Genomic DNA, 16,099 nt, shown 5'->3' with positions numbered 1-16,099 from the left:
TATAAAAGGTGTGGTTTTTCACAAGGAGGAGAGCGAGCTGGGAATGCTGCCCGGTGCCGAGAAGCTAAGGAGCAGAGAGCAGCAGGAGTGGAAGCCAGGAGGAAAACAACGTGCCAAGACGCTGGCCCGGCGTTTAGAAGGGGCTGCAGCGTGGCTAGGGAGCCATGCCTCCAGGGGGTCGGACTAAGGCATGCTGTGACCTGCTGGTGGCGTTCGGCAGAATGCTCGTTCCCTTGGGACGTGTGCCGGTCCCAAGGGTGCCTGAGGGGCAGGTGGTGAGACCCTGACCCTCAACCCTGTGTATCCGAAGGGACCGCTTGTCAACGAGTGCCCAGTGAGTGAGAGTGAGAAACTCAGGAGCTTGCGTTTTACTGAAGCGCAGCGGGAGAAAGACAGTGTTAAAGCGTCACAAAACAGAACGTGAGATAGTGTACGATGGACAGAAAGAAAAGTGCAAGAGATAAACAGAATAAGAGAAATAGAAAGAAGGAAGTTGCGCAGAAGAAAAGTAAAGTGAAAGAAAAGCATCTTGAACGGTGCAAAGGTGGAAAGTGGAAACCTCTTTTTAAGAGTGCAGAGGGTGCATGTTAAAGATAGGACAGTGTGTCCAGTGTGCAGGAAGCACGAGAAGTGTGCAAGAGGTACAATAAGAAAGTGAAGGAAGGTGCAACAGTGCACAGTGAAAGGAAAGCAAAGGGAAGGTGCAAGTTTGCACATGGAAGAAGCAAAGGAGAACAAGAAGGGGTGCAGGAAGCACCTGAAGGTGAAAAGCTGAAAAGAAGGAGCAAAAAATAGGAGGAACAAAGAACCAGGCAGTCTCGAAAGTCTTTGATTGTACCCCACAAGTGAAGTGTGTGGAAAAAAAATGTATCTGAAAGGAGAGGTACATCCTGACAAGCAGAACTTGACCAAACAAGGGCTGAGCCTGAGCTTGGGGAAGGGAACCCTGAGAGGCCTAACAAAGTTGGAGACGTTGTTTTGTAGTATTGAAAGAATTGAAGCTCGGGGGAAGGCAACCCTGAGAAGTTTCAAAAGGAACTGTTATAGTTCTTTTGTGGTGCTTGGAACTTGAACAAGTTGAAGCCTGGGGAAGGGATCCCCAAGGAACTAAAGACGCTGAAAGTATTTGAAAATATTGCAAGGGCTCTGTGGAGAAGGTTAAGAACAGCCATTTATGATTGAACTCACGTTTGTGACATTGCCTGAACTACACCTGATGAGGAAACCACCTGAAACCCACCTTGGTTTTCCATTTTTTTGGGAGAACCACTGTTTTCTTCCTTTTTAAAGACTAACTATCACATTTAGATTATTTGGCTAGGAAGGTGAATCGCGCTCAGGTTGAGAGAGTCATTCAACATCCAGATTACAGTGTTTCCAAAGGGATAAGATGTTTATTCTCAATGTTGGACAGCTGACACGTGTTTCGACCAACGGGTCGTTTTCAAGGCTGTGTCACACACATGACAATTACAAGTAGAACACTTGTTCTGGAATACTGTAATCTGGATGTTGAATGACTCTTTCTAAACCTGAGCGCGATTTACCTTCCCATCCCAATAATCTTGATTTCTAGTTTTTTCCAGCGCTGGTGGATGAGTTGGTGGGTCAAGAGTTGTCGCTGCCAGTTTACACTGATATTATTTTTCTTTCTTTGACATTAAATTTAAGAGTGGTCACGAGCGCACAGCACCAATATATCGAATCCACAATCTTTACTCTCTTCTACCTATCACATTTATGTAAAGCGTGAGGGCAAGCATAGGTTTAGAAACAGACGGACATTTATTTTGGACTATCAGAGGTCAACGGCCTTTAGAAACATCGATTAAGGGAACCATCCCTTTAGATTTAGGGCTAGTTAGGCATTACACCAACCCAGGAACCTTAGTAAATAAAGGTTTTGAAACTAACATCTTTGAGTCTGTGTCTCTCTTGATGCCATGCCTGTCTCACATCAGGTAATTGGGCTTCAGAAGACACACCTGCGACCTGTTAAATGGTTGCAGGTGTTGAAAAGGTGGGGCCGAAAGTCGGTGAGGGGAGACCAGCAGGAGAGAAGCTGGGCTGAGCGTTTCGGGGCTGAGGGGAGAGAAACCCTTTAGAAAAGGAGACTGCAAGGAGGGTCCTGCCAGGAGGCCAGGACGCCGGCAAGTACCCAGTAGAGACTGTGCCGCCAAGGCTTGGGTGGGCTGTGAGAGGGTCAAAGTGCTGGGAGCCTCCTTGGTGGGGTACCCACAGCAGGAGCTGCGGGGCATGCAAGGCATCCAATCGCTGTAAGCTGCCGGCAGCGTTCACGAGAGGCGAGCGCAGCTGCCGGCAACCTACAGAAAGAAGACCGGAGTACGAGCAGAGCTCGCAATACCACAAAGACATATACGTGGAGCAGAAGAGGAAAACAGCCGCCCGGAGAAGCCGCCTGGGACCGGTGAGTGCACAAAAGAAAACACTTGTACCGGGGTGCTCTTGGGTGCTCTTGGGGCCTGTTACAAGGCAGAAGTAATTGCTGAACGTAATGTGATGTGCAAGATAGTGAACCCAAGGTGAAGGGTTGTATTGAACAGTACAAACAAGATGAATTGTGAAATGAATATGAACTAAGAAATATTGAATACCGAACTAAAGGAAAGCTGTTGATAAAGCCTATGAATGCAAGGCAAGCTTATGTGAATATATATTGGAAAGCAAAGAACAAATCATATGAAATACGACAAAAAGCAAGTAATGAATATCACAGAAGGGTGTGAAGTAATGTGGTGAAGGAAAGAGAGCATCACAGAGTGAACTCTATGAAAGAACACATGTGGCAAAGTCAAGAGACTAGCAAAAAGAAAAACGCATTGTCGAAAAGCGAAAAGGCTGGAGAGGAGAAAGTCAAGTGAATGTGAATTAGCACACCGGCACAGTGGCAAAGGAACCTCTGTGGGCAAGAAAGCCTGGGGTTAGCAGTTGCCTGAGAGGAAATACTACCCAACAAATGTTGCAGGACATGCTCCCCTTCTTTTCCCGAGTAGGGTTTCCGAAGGAAATATTAACCGACCAGGGCTCTACTTTCATGAGCAAACTCATGGGGGAAGTAAAATGACTGTTACATATCACCACACTACGAACATCAGTATATCATCCTTGATAGATGGACTTGTGGAAAGATTAAATAAAACTCTAAAGACCATACTACGGAGGTTGGTGGAAACTGGGATCCGATGATTCCATGGGATTTATTTGCAGTTAGAAAGACCCCTCAGGGTTCCACAGGATTCTCCCCATTTAAATTACTTACTGGATGGGAACCCCCGGGATGTCCTGGATATTTTGAGGGAAACCTGGGAGGAGAGAGAAGAGGCCCCAATGCCACTCTCCCAAACTGCAACTAGACTTAAAGAACATATGATGGCTGATAGATCTTTGGTACAGGCTTACATGGTCAAAGCATAGCAACAACAGAAGACCTCTTATGATAGAAAGGTCTTGTTAAGGTCCTTTTCCATAGGTCAAAAAGTACTAGTTCTATTGCCTACCTCTGAAAATAAATGTATTTCTAAGTGGCATGGCCCATATGAGGTGCTGGGACAAATGGGTCAGTGTAATTATAACATTTGACAACCAGACCGTCTTCTTAAAACCCAAGTCTACCATGTAAACCAGTTAAAACAATGGAGAGAAAATCCTTTTGCGTCCCATGCTGTCATATTATCCTGTCTGTTGCCAGAGGATACATATAATAATGTCTTCGTTTCCCCTAATCTTAGTTATAACCAAAAATGAACAAGATGAACTGTGAATGAAAAGAATATGAACCAAGTCATTTTGAATACCTAACTAAAGGACAGCTTTTGATAAAGCCTATGAATGGAAGGAAAGCTTGTGTGAAGTAGACAGAATATATATTGGAAAGGAAAGAACAAATCATATGAACTTCGATGAAAAGCAAGTAATGACCATCATGGAAGAGTGTGAAATGAATGTGAAGGAAAACGAGCATCATGGAGTGATCTGTATGAAAGAACACATTCAGGCAAAGTGTCTGGCAATGAGGAAAACCCATTGTGACAAAGCCAAGTGAATGTGAATCAGCACATTAGCAAAAGAACCTATGTGAGCAAGAAAGCCTAGGGTAAGAGGTTGCGTGACCTGTAATGGGTGTACAGTGTGGCCCAACAACTGGGCCTAGACTGGAGGTGTGGGGGGTACCCTGTCCTATGAAAGTCAAGGAAATATGCAGAGAACAAATCCACATGTGTAAGAGAGATTGCTGAAGTAAAGCAGAGGAAAACTGTCTGTGTAAACTGGCAAGGGTTCAGAAGGAGTGTAAAGTTGATTTGGAACCGGTTTTGAATAATAAGAGACTGTTGAAATAATTTGGCAAGTTGAACAAGCTGACATCTTGGGGAAGGGAAACCCTGGGACCCTTGTGGAACTGTGTTGAACTTGGGGAAGGGAATTCTGAGTCTTTGTGGAGCTATCTTGAACTTGGGCAAGGGCTGCTAGAAAGTAATACCAGAGCTCGAAGAATTGAGAACTTTAATTTAGAACACTATTTCTTTTGTTGCTGACATCCCTACACATTGTGTAGCTTTAGTTGTGAGGGCAAGTATAGGTTTTGGACACACAAACTTTTAAATTGAATTTACTGACTCAGACTATCCTTAGTTTCTTTAGGTAGGGAAATCCCACCTTAGCATAGGGCATGATAGGCCTTCAACCATCCTAACATTTAAGTTAAAAAAGCTATTTTTATTTGAACTTTGAATCTGTTGTCTGTGTCTTGCTTCATGCCTTTCTCAGTACTCATCACTACTCAAAAGTGCGTATATCGTGGCAGTAGTAGCATTTGCTGTTGCATGCTTGATCAAAGGGATTGTCACAAATGAAGGCAGCAAATATTTACAGTCAAGCTCCAAGAGAGTGAGAACTAAAGTTCAAAAAGTGCCTGACCACACGACCAGATAAAGGACAAATCACATCAAGGCTAAGGAACCATCAATTCATGCATCGACAAAAACATCTCTGCCAACTTGTTGAAAGAAGCATGATGTTTGCTGGTTTGATTATTGAATTTGCAACTTAATGTCCATAATAAAGATCTTCACGCCTAATCCTATCCAACTAAAGGGCCCTACCACTTTAGAAAAGACATCCAACTAAAAGGAAAATGCAAGGCTTTGAACAATAGCCTCACATGGACATCTGCCTGGCCCAATTTATGTTTGGTGTGTTAGGGGTCTCCTTTTTTAGCACCACAGGATATTCTTCCCAGTTAGGGTTTCAGTTTTTCCTGTTACCAAAGAATCTATCTCTTGTTGGGAACCTTTCCATTCCTCCAGGATTTCTTGTAAACAAACCACCAAACACTTCCTCCTTCGAGGTGCTGGGTTCGCACCAAAGTCCTGTGATCCTCATACATGTTATTTTCTTATATCCAAATTGTTTCAGATAGAGTGGCTTTTCACCCTGTTTTATCAGTGTTCTGTACCTTCTGTTGTTTTCTCAACATTAATTCAAAGTGTTTATCTTTCTTTCTCAATCCCCCTTTCATAGGATATTTGCACATTCAGGTTTCTCAGGCTCCAGTAACCTTGGTAGCTTTCTCAGCTTGTATTCACAAAGTTTGTTTTGTTTGTTATCAATCCTCCTTTCATAGGGTATTTGTAAATTCTGGTTTCTCAGGCTCCTGTAAAATGTGTAGCTTTGACAGTCATTATTCACAATGTTCGTACCTTGGAATGGTAGGCTCTACGTCGGGTTTCTCAGACTCCCGTAACCTAGTCGGCTTTCCCTGTGGCTCGTTGTCTCGGTTGCCACGGTCCAACATGTGGTGAGCTCAGAGAATCTGCATCCCTCTAAGGATCCAGACTTGGTGTCTATTATTTGCCCCCCTACCCACCACCACACATTCGTGGTCGCGCTACCAGATGAGATGTGGCGATTCCCATCTTGGCTCCTTTTCCAACATCAGTTCCTCGTTCAGGTAGAACACCAACCTCCAGGCGTTTGGCTCACTGCTTGCTGGCCCTCCTTGCTGCTACTGGTTCCGCTGCGCAGTGCCGCTCTGCAGTCTCCAGGACCTCAACGAAGCATAGGCTTGCCCCTGCACAGTGGTTCCCTTTGCTCTGTAGGAGTTTCCTCTCGTATAGACGTCGGAGGAATACACGGAATGGTGTCCTCCTTCACTGGCTATAGTCTTTAGGCTGTGTTCAGCATTGCCAGAAGCTGGCAGGATGGAAGTGGGATAGCTGGGTGTTGTAGTCCGTGTTTGGAAAAATGTCACTATTCGGTGAAACCAAAGCAATGTCACAAACAAGAGGGTTCTGTTGATGCTCTTTCACTGTGGTGTTCAGTTGAGATCCAGGATCACCTGAAACCAAAGAGGACTGTCACTGTTTGGTGGTTTCAAAGCATTCAAATGAGAAGTAACAGCAGTCTTCCCAGTTCCCATGTAGGCAGATAATGTTCTCTGGAACTGGAGTTCCTTATCAGAATGAAGTCCTTGTCTTCATGAGGGGAGCCACTCCCTTTGAGGTCCCACTTGCCCAGACTGTTGGGGACGGTTTTGCTTAGCAGGCTTACGTCCGTAGCCTCAAATGGGGTGGCTCCCCTCTGGGGAGAAGAGATGAATAGTCCAGTTCTGTGTCAATACGCAAGAAAAGGCATTTAAACAACTAGACGCACCCTTCATTTATTTATCCCTTCCTAGTACAGACACAAGCAGCCAGCTTGATATAAACTCCAGACTGTATGTTCTAGGGTTTAAAAATAACACGGATAAGGTGAATTTGATAGTTAAATATAATTATGCTTAGATTGAATTTTTCTAGTACGATCAGCAAATACAGAAAAGAACAATGTAAAGTACACACATTCATTTTATTTCATGCTTGTTTATATTATGCATTGTTTATGTATTAATCCATGCTATGTTGTATTTTGTTTTATGTTCTGTTATGTATTTTGTTGTCATGCTTGTGTAATACGTTTGCTACAATAGGGTCTCTTCTAAGTGCTTTTTGCTCAGTGGAAATAAATGAATAAGAAATGTATCAATTAAAAGTTAAAAAAGAACAACATCAAGAGCTTGGGAGTTGATCTTCCCCGATGATTGGTTCATAGTAGCTTCCTAAAATGTGTTGCAAAAGATTGATTGAATTGGTTTTCTCTACTTTAGTCATGATTTGTGACCAATTGCTTAGGTTAAGTGGGAACTGTTTCACAATCTTAAGAAACTTGCACTGCTGTTAAGGGGAATGTGTGAAGGTTTGTGCAAGGTTTAAATAATCTGTACACTGACATTTATGTGTGGGTAATGCCAGTGCTTCCAATAGGAACCCACGTGTTGCTATGTGGGGGGTGGGGGGAGTCTGAAATACTGCAGGCGTTTGGGCACCCAAAATGCATGTTTTGTCATAAAAGTATGTAGTGGGGATTTATGTACAACCCGCTGTTACCACTTCACATAAGCAGTAGCCTCACTCTTTATTCAAAACCTAACATGCCACCCTTTCCCATTGCAGGGCCAAACTCCCAAATTAAACCAGAGAGTGAGCCTTCTGAACTGATCAATAAGCTACTTCTGTGCTACACTCCACAGGTGAGGAGACTTTGGGTGGGAATGCATGACTGCCGGTGGACACATTTGTGTGATTTTCTGAAAGTAGTGGTTTGCAATGGGTCGTCATAGTTAGGTTTCCTGGAGGTGTGAGCACATTTTCACGTTTGCCTCTTTTTGTATGCATGATCCCTGCATTGGTTTCTGTGTACAGTGTTCATTACCTCTGCTGGCGCATTGTATGTTTTGGCAGTTTTTAGAGTGCTTTTTTTGAGGTTGGCATCTTGGTGCCTGTGAATGCAGACTTATGAAGAAATTTGTTGATGGAGCATAGGGGATGAGCCCTTGGCATACAGTATGTTTTTTTTAAATCACTTTTTCTAAATTGCAGATGGTCATCTAGCATTTTTGAGGTCTCCACAAGTAAATTCACCAGAACCGCAGTATGGATTTAAAAAAAAAATTCTTCCAACCAACTCTTGCCTTATTAAATGGTGAGATTACCAGTAGCCCCATAGTAGCTGATTGTGTCAATCTGGAAGGGAAGCATCGCTCAGTTTTTCTGATTTAAACTTCAGGCCTTCCCCCAGCAAGTCCTGATGGACCAGACAGGCTGTTTTAAACATGATCCTGATGACTAATGGGAGCCATTGCTCGTCAATGTAAAATGCACCTCACGGCTCAGATGTTAAAGCAGGTCTCAGCCACGTGCTGTGTTGGCTGTAGACCTAAAATAGAAATGATTAACCAGAAGTACATAGAATTACAGTAATCCAGTCTTGAAGGTAAAAATGTCTTTACACTAACCACCCGAAATGTGAAAGGGAACAGGTATAGTATTTGCCTCTGGAATCTCATTTGGAAAAAGACTCTCCTCCTGGTAGCATACTTTTCTGGGGTCTATCGTTTCCCCCTCTTATAAAACTTCCTATGGATGATTAGGCTTAGTAAGAGATTAAGGGATTAGTACCCCCTTGATACTTTTGCTGGGGTGTTTCATCTACTGTACTTTGGTGGCTATAAACTATCACAAACTCATCCCTGTCAAGAGATACACAGGGCATCCACGTAGGTTTGGTGATGGCTATGCTGATATAAGGGGACAGCCAAGTGCATACAGATAGAGTGCAAACAAGAAGGAAGAACAGACAAGGTAAATTGGATACAATGGAACAGGAAGAAAGGGCTGACCTCAATGGTGAACAAGGAGGGATGCGAACCATGTATTGGACAAACAATGAGGAATTCCACTAGGGGTGTACACACAGGTTGGACTTAGGACTACCCACTGAAATAGGGGGGGCTCAATGTCTCTCTGCAAGTTACTCTTACAGGCACAACACCCTGCAAGCCCATGAAAGGAGGCAGCAAGAGCGACTTCTGTATTTGGACCCTAAGCCACAAACATAGAGAGTACTCACACAAGACATGCCTGTGTGGGTCTAGCAGGAACATACAGTGGATGCCTTATATGGGAACAGAACACTACGGTACTTGAAATACACTATAGACTACAGGTAAAAGAAGACAAAAGGAAGGGATCGAGATTGTCTCCTGGGGTATAGGAGCCAATCTCTGTACAAAGGAATACACAGAGGCACAGGTGTGGACACCATAAAACACTTACCAGACACAGAGACCCAAAAGGGCAGCAAGAATTCAGAACAGGAAAACAGGAACTAGGAACACAGAAAACTGATGCACGGAACTGGTACAAGGTAACAGAGGCAAGGTACTGGTGCAAGGTTAGGGAGCAGGATACCGGTACAAGGTAAGTGAACAGGACACTGGTACAAGGTAACTGAATCTAGGTAACAAAATCAGGCTGGAAAACTGGACTGGAAGCACACAAACTATACAAGGCATGTGTGGCAGGTCAGAAGGAGGACACACGGGTTTCTTCCATTTATCCCTAAACTATGTGTCTTCCCTTCCTAACACAAACTACCAAGGGTGCTCGTCAGTCATCGGTGAGTTAACTTAATCATAGATCATTCTTAGAAACTATTTTGACTGGTTCATACAGTTCAGAAATAGGCTCTTCAGTTTCTCGTGTGTCCTTGACACCTTGCATTCCCCTTCTGAGGTTATTCTTTGCTTTCTCTTTATTTAGTACACTTGGTGCTTCTTCTATAGACAATGTCCACTGTTTCTCCTGGCTGGGCCAGTCATAAGGATTCTCAAATAAACTCTTGCTCCTCCCTTTCTCTTGATAGTCACTGAGACTAGTACACTCATTTCCCAAAGGATTCTCTATTGAATTCACTTCTTTGGGTTTACTGGGTCGAGTATGAATGTTTCAGTACTGATTCTCTTCTGTTTCCACTTCTTGAGTTTTACCTGGACGAGTATAAGGATTCCAGTAATGATTCTCACTTCTTTCCTCCTCTTTGTTATTACTGGGACAGATATGATGGTACCAATGATGATTGTCTTCGTTCTCCATCGTTCTTTATTTCTTATCGCCATTTAACGTCCCATTCTCCTTAGGGAGTATTGGGTTGCATTCCTCACTGGGACGAGTATGATCATTTTACTCGTATGTTCATTATCCCTCCCAGGTCTCCCGCCTTCCCTGTTACCTCTTTGACTTGGGGTTAGTGTCACTAGGCCTTTGATCAGGAAGGCATGCTTACTTCTGTTAATCAAGTTGGCTTCTTGACTCTCAACTTCTTGCTCTCGTTCAATGCATCTGCTCCGTGCCAGGAACGGGTCTTTGGCCTTGGCCTCGTTCTTGGACTGAACAGTCCACAGTCTCTCGGTCATGCCACCATTTACGACTTACTAGGCAGTCTGAGGTTACCTTCCCTCAACTCTTTTACCTGCACGCTTTCCTCGCATTGTCTTCGCCCGCAAGCTTGTTTTCTTGTTTACAACCTGCGCTTTGCGATCTGGCCTTACGTTCCACACGCAGATGATCCGAATCTCCTAGGCTTCCTCCTGTGACAGGACGCTTAGCTGGGCCTTCCTTGGCAGAGCATACAAGTCCTTTCCTTCAGTTGCTTGAGTGCTCTGCATGCCCGGACAATCTTCTTCACAGTATTGCCCTGATTTCATTTCTCACATGAATTTAATGTTTCTGCACCACAGTAGCATACATTAATTGGTTCTTCATAAGTTCTTTGGATGGAAGGTGGGGTTGGGGGTGTAGGTGAGTAAATTGGCGAATTCCTCTTTCAAACGGGAGTACTTGTCCGCAAGGGGGGGGGGGACTCTCTCCTGGTGAGGTCCTGCTTGCCTCTGCCCCTAGGCAGGGCATCGAGTAGCAGGCTCACCTCCCTGGCCTCACGGGAAAGGTTCCCCCCCTGGAGGGAAGTGACTGAATACCACAATTCGTCACACAAGACTGTGGAAAACAGGACTACAGCTAAGGGTAAAGAAGAGGCGGACTAATGGGGTAAAATGTAAGAGTAAATAGACCGGAAAGTAAGGGAAGGGCAGAGCAGAGAAGGGGATTGAATGGAAAGCGCGCAAGTAAGAGACTGAAAGCTGCTGGGACACAGTACAGGGGCTGGATGCTGCTGGAAATCAGGCCAAGAAACGGGGTTAAATGCTGCAGGGTCACAGCACACAGGAAAGGGGAAAACACGCTTGCAGCAGGCAGAGGGTGCAGGATTGCACCTGCAAGGCAATGCTTTAAGAATTGAAGCAAAGCAGCAGAGAAGCAGGGAAGAGGCACAACCAAAGCACATGGCAGAATGGTAAACAGGGTGATTCCAAATGGAGCTCAGCTACACAAGGTTCAGATTCCAATGCAAGAACAAGGCAGCTTGAGGGCGTGGCCGCTTATAAGCAGTACTAGTAGGTTGGAAAGCCAGAGTTGAGCTGCATGATTTGGCTAATGGAAATCTCTGGCATGGTCTGTGGGAGAGGACCCAGTGCTGACAAACACTAGGAGTGTTTGTATAGAAACAAAAGTGCAATAATTGCTGTGGCATTTTGAAGGTTGCAGTCCGTTGAAAGGAGTCTGCCTCCTTCTAGTCACAGTGAAACCAGTGTGCATGCAACTCAGATTTTCAAAGCATTTCTGAATTGGGCATCCAGATTTTAGACATCTTGCAGGTGCATTATGGGAATGGTAGTCCAGAAACACAGATGTGTATTAGGAAAAAAGTAAATGGTGTTTCAGGGTCTTCTCTGGTGATGGCTGCAAACGCCCCATGGATGTGAAGACAACGCCACGCTTAAGCGAAGATGCAGAGACGTAACGATCACCAGCTCCTTTATGGTTGGTCACCACCAAAGCCAACTCCAATTTAATATTGGTCACAGCCCTGTCCATCTGAACATTCCTAATCCTATCTGCTTGTCCACCAAGCATATTTTTCATAATATTTTGATTTAGTAAGGTGTTACAATAGATTTTCAGAATCAGTCCTGTTGACAGATTCTGATAGGCCATCCTATTCTGATGAACAGGGACAATCACTGTCTCGTTAAACTCCAATTGCAAGAAGGCATTAGAGTGGTAAAGGGTTCAGTTAAACGCACACAAAACACCCTTAATATTGCAAGTTAAGCAGAATGTACAAAACAGTTATTTATTTAGGCCACAGACAACTCTTTATCAGTTTAAAACCACAGGTAAGTAACACACTAAAATATTCACTTTTAAAATATTCACTACTAATATAGACATATTCACCTTGGTGTACTCTGCAAAGAACACCACAACTTACCTTAGGAAAGCAAGTGAATAAAGAAATAGAATCAGGTAAGACTTAGGTTGAGTAGAAAGACGTCAGCAAACACCATGCAAAACCTTAGAATTAAGGTTCTAACCTTAAAAAGCCATTCCCTAGATAGAAAAGAAGGGGAGTGACGGGACCTAATGTTTTTTTCAGTAGGCTTGGCGTCTCTTTTAGGAAGTTGGGCAAGCGTTGGCATGAGCCAACAAGTAGGTAAGTGTTTCAAAGTCCACTAACAACCAGAAGAAAGTCTTTACAATAACAACCCAACCACCCTAGTGGAGACCTGGTGGAGGATACCAGGCCAGAATCACACCGTTCAAGGCTAGGCTAGGCAAGGGAGCGATGGGCCAGGACTTTAGGCCCATACAACCCTATGGACCCGGAGAGGGTGGGGCAAAACGGATCACCCCCTGTGCTCCAATTCACTCAGGGATCACCGTATAAATTCCTGCAATCACTGGGAATTCTAGATGTGTGCCTTGGTTCCACTGGAGAAAGTCCATTGGTTGCGCATGCAGCTGTCTCTTCACGCTGGATAGCTGGACAGCTGGTCAAGAGGAAACGCCGACTTCAGGACTTCTATAAGCTGAGAATATGTAGAGTCCTAAGGCTCAACTCGGGGTGGCGACAGTTGCAGCGAAGTAGCCTTGGCAGTCATCTCGATAGCCCACAGGATAGCTCCAGGACTATTCTGAGCGCTTCCAGTGACTTGATCTTCGAGCATAGGTTGTGACTGACTGTTCCCACCAGTTCAGAAGTGGAAGCACTGATAGAAATCTTCTTGAGATCTGAAGAGGCAGGACTTTGCCGAGCAAGTGAAGAAAGGGCTGCTGGTGATCTGCCAATGACAAGGTCTTCGTCAAGCTGCTCTTTTGTTAGGGGTCTTCGCTCCAACAATTATCTGACGTGTGGCTGCAGGAGTTCTACTTTTATCCAAGTTGTTAATTCAACTTTCCCCATTGAGGATTTAAGTGTGGAAATTTTGAAACAAGCCTTACCACAGAGTACACATTGTAGTAGTAGGAGTTTTATCCTGGCAGTCGAGTAAACCTGCAAAGGGACAAATAGTAGTTAGTCCTGGCAGGCGAGTGGACCAGGAAGAAGATAATTTGAAGTACTATTAACGTGGTAGAAGGTTGTGGTGGAAAAGAAGTGACAATTCTTCTAATGTGTTTTGATGAACTGTTGTAGAATCATCTTGACTACAGTGTTTATGAAGGAGAAATACGATGTGATAAAAAGTAAAGGACATATTGAAGAAAATGACTTTTCTACTCTACTCGGAGTGGAACTTGGCTAGTGAAAAGAATGTTCCTGAAATTGAATTTGGGGTTGAACCATCCTGAGTTGCTCCAGGGGAAGGGGATCCAACACTGGTCACAAGGATTCCCGTATATAACTTTTGTGTTTGAAATTGTTATTTTGTGAAGTTTAAACCACCAAATAATTCCTGTATGATTTTGTTGTATGTATTCGTGTGAGGGACAGATACTTTTGGACATTAGGTCATTTTCTTTCCTTTAGCCTTAGTTTGTTAGGTAGGAAAATCCTTGTTAGGCTGGGGAAAGATGGGTGCTTATCTCACCCCTTATCTACCTATAATAAAAGGCCAGATGTATGTTTGTACAATGCAGTTATGCGCAGTAGAGACTGCCTGAACCCACACAGCGTTGCCTGTTGTCACCGCTAGAGGGAGCTGTTGCCTTAGGATATGTAGTGGTCCCATGTTTATAATAAGAAAGGCCAGATGTATGTTTGTCCGATGCAGTCATGCACAGTAGAGACTACCCATACACACATATCTCTACCTGTTACCGCTAGGGGGAGCTGTTGCCTTAGAATATATAGTGGTCCTGCTGTGTTAATATTTTTTTCTGTGAACATAAATTACATTAAGATATATCATATAGAATATTAACACCCTGAAAATTGGTTTCTTTACGCATTTTGGCCCATGTACATGGGCTTTTCAACTAGTCCTTTAATAAAATTGTGACTGGTGGTGAACTCTACCTAAGTGTTCGTCTCGCATTTCTGACCCCTCGCAATATACGCCACGTTCTTTTCTTTCGCAAGCCCCTTCCAAATCCCACATACCATTAATCTTTATAATTTGCCCATTCTAAGCAACAAGGAGGCTCTCCTATGTTTAGGCGAAGGAAACTGAATATCGTACCATTGTGGAGTAAATGGTCATGTTCCAGCTTTACAAATCTTTGATAGGTTTTTGATGTAGTTCACTGGGTATGAGAGGCAATTCAGTCATATTCTCTTACTCTTTGATAGTTCCTTCCTTAGTATACCATATATCTTGTTCCACTCTGGTACCCATTCAATTTCTTTCCCAGACGTCTCGGAACATCATACCTTCACCTTCGTTAATGGGCTTAGCAATCAGCTGTAACAGAAAACATGCTGGGTTAGAGATTATTTTCACATACAATAGACCTCTTCTTAGGCAACCGTTTTGCATTGATTGTTGTAAACCCCAGCTCTAACCTAATGGCTTCAATGGGTATGCACACTGGAACCCCCATTACTTGCTTCCATAGTTTACCATCTAATTTATCTAACCATACTTTGTGAGCCATAAGAGGCTTTCAAACCATAAATAATGGCAGTCATAAAACATAATTTATAAACCAGTATGACCGCCTAAAGGCTGACTCCAGCAGTATACCCTACAAGGTTTTTCAGCGCAGCCATAAGCGAGATAGCTTTCCTTTCCTTAGCATCCTCCAGTTGTTGATACCCCACTTTATCAGAAATAGGCAGCCCGAGATATGAATAAATAGGAAATAACTAAATCCACCTTACCCTGCTCCACTATCCTGGGACCTATACACATGTATTTGGTCTTAAGATAATTAATCTGCAACTCATTCTTTTTTGCATCATTGCATAGTTTCATCACAGTACGATTTGTTATAAAGAGTGTGGTCAAAGACTACCACGTCATCAGTATAAGCCATTCCTAATATAGGACAGTTGCCCCATTGGGGGGTGGGGAGCAGTTGTTTACTGTAGCCACCACTTCTAAGAGGTCTGCAAGTTAGAGGTTAAACAGCATGGGGATCAAAACACACCCCTCCTTGACTCCTCCTTTCAGTATGTACTTCCCTAGTCAATTCCCCCATTCTGTTTACTCTCACCTGCACTCTAGTATCGGCGTGTAGCTGTATAATCTTAGTCAACAGCCTTCCTGGTATTTCCATTTTCTGTAACTTATCCCAAGTTTTGGGCGACTGATAGTATCAAAAGCAGATTTCAGATCTATTTGCAAAATGTATAGTTGGGGGGGGGGGGGGGAAGGGCCTGCCTGTTTTTCTGAATTCAAGTATTTAATACACATATATTGTGCGTAGTCGCAGACCTAGCACGAAATCCAGTTTGGAAATCGCAAAGAATGGTATTATGCCTGGCGCAGTCATTTAGTTCTCTAGATATAACGGTGGATTTTTTTTTACAAGGCACATCCAAAATGGTGAGCAATCTATAATTCGCTGGATATGCAAGTGCCCCTTTCTTAAAGACAGGAACCACTATTGCTTTCTACCATGAATCAGGTATTGTTATCATGATCTGAAATAAACAGGATCTTCTTTTATTATTATATTTGCCAAGCCATCAGGGCCGGGGGCTCTCAAAGTTTTAAGGCGATCAATTATCTGACGTATACTTACCGGCTCAATATCCATTGTTTCAAAAGGTATGTTGTGATCAAAAGGTCCTAAATCCACATCTGCACTATATTTCACTTTAATACATTCCCACCATTTATTTACATTAACAAGGGTTCTAGATTTTAAATTTCTAATATCACTAAGATATCTCCACAATGCACAATAATAGTTTTGTTTAAGAA

General features: G+C 43.5%; 1 protein-coding gene across 4 annotated transcripts in view; it reads left to right on the top strand.

The window, feature by feature from the left end:
* Positions 1 to 16,099, top strand: part of NBEAL2 (neurobeachin like 2) — a 1,179,347-nt gene that overhangs the window by 620,728 nt on the left and 542,520 nt on the right. For all 4 annotated transcript variants that reach the window (XM_069645798.1, XM_069645800.1, XM_069645799.1 and 1 more), the window contains one exon: positions 7,509 to 7,585. In XM_069645798.1, the coding sequence (XP_069501899.1) occupies positions 7,509 to 7,585 (77 nt within the window). The remainder of the gene's footprint in view (positions 1 to 7,508; positions 7,586 to 16,099) is intronic.

Source organism: Ambystoma mexicanum, chromosome 2p (genome assembly GCF_040938575.1).
Source record: "Ambystoma mexicanum isolate Mex_15411 chromosome 2p, UKY_AmexF1_1, whole genome shotgun sequence".
NCBI lineage: Eukaryota > Metazoa > Chordata > Amphibia > Caudata > Ambystomatidae > Ambystoma > Ambystoma mexicanum.
This window is presented reverse-complemented; position numbering and strand designations above follow the sequence as displayed.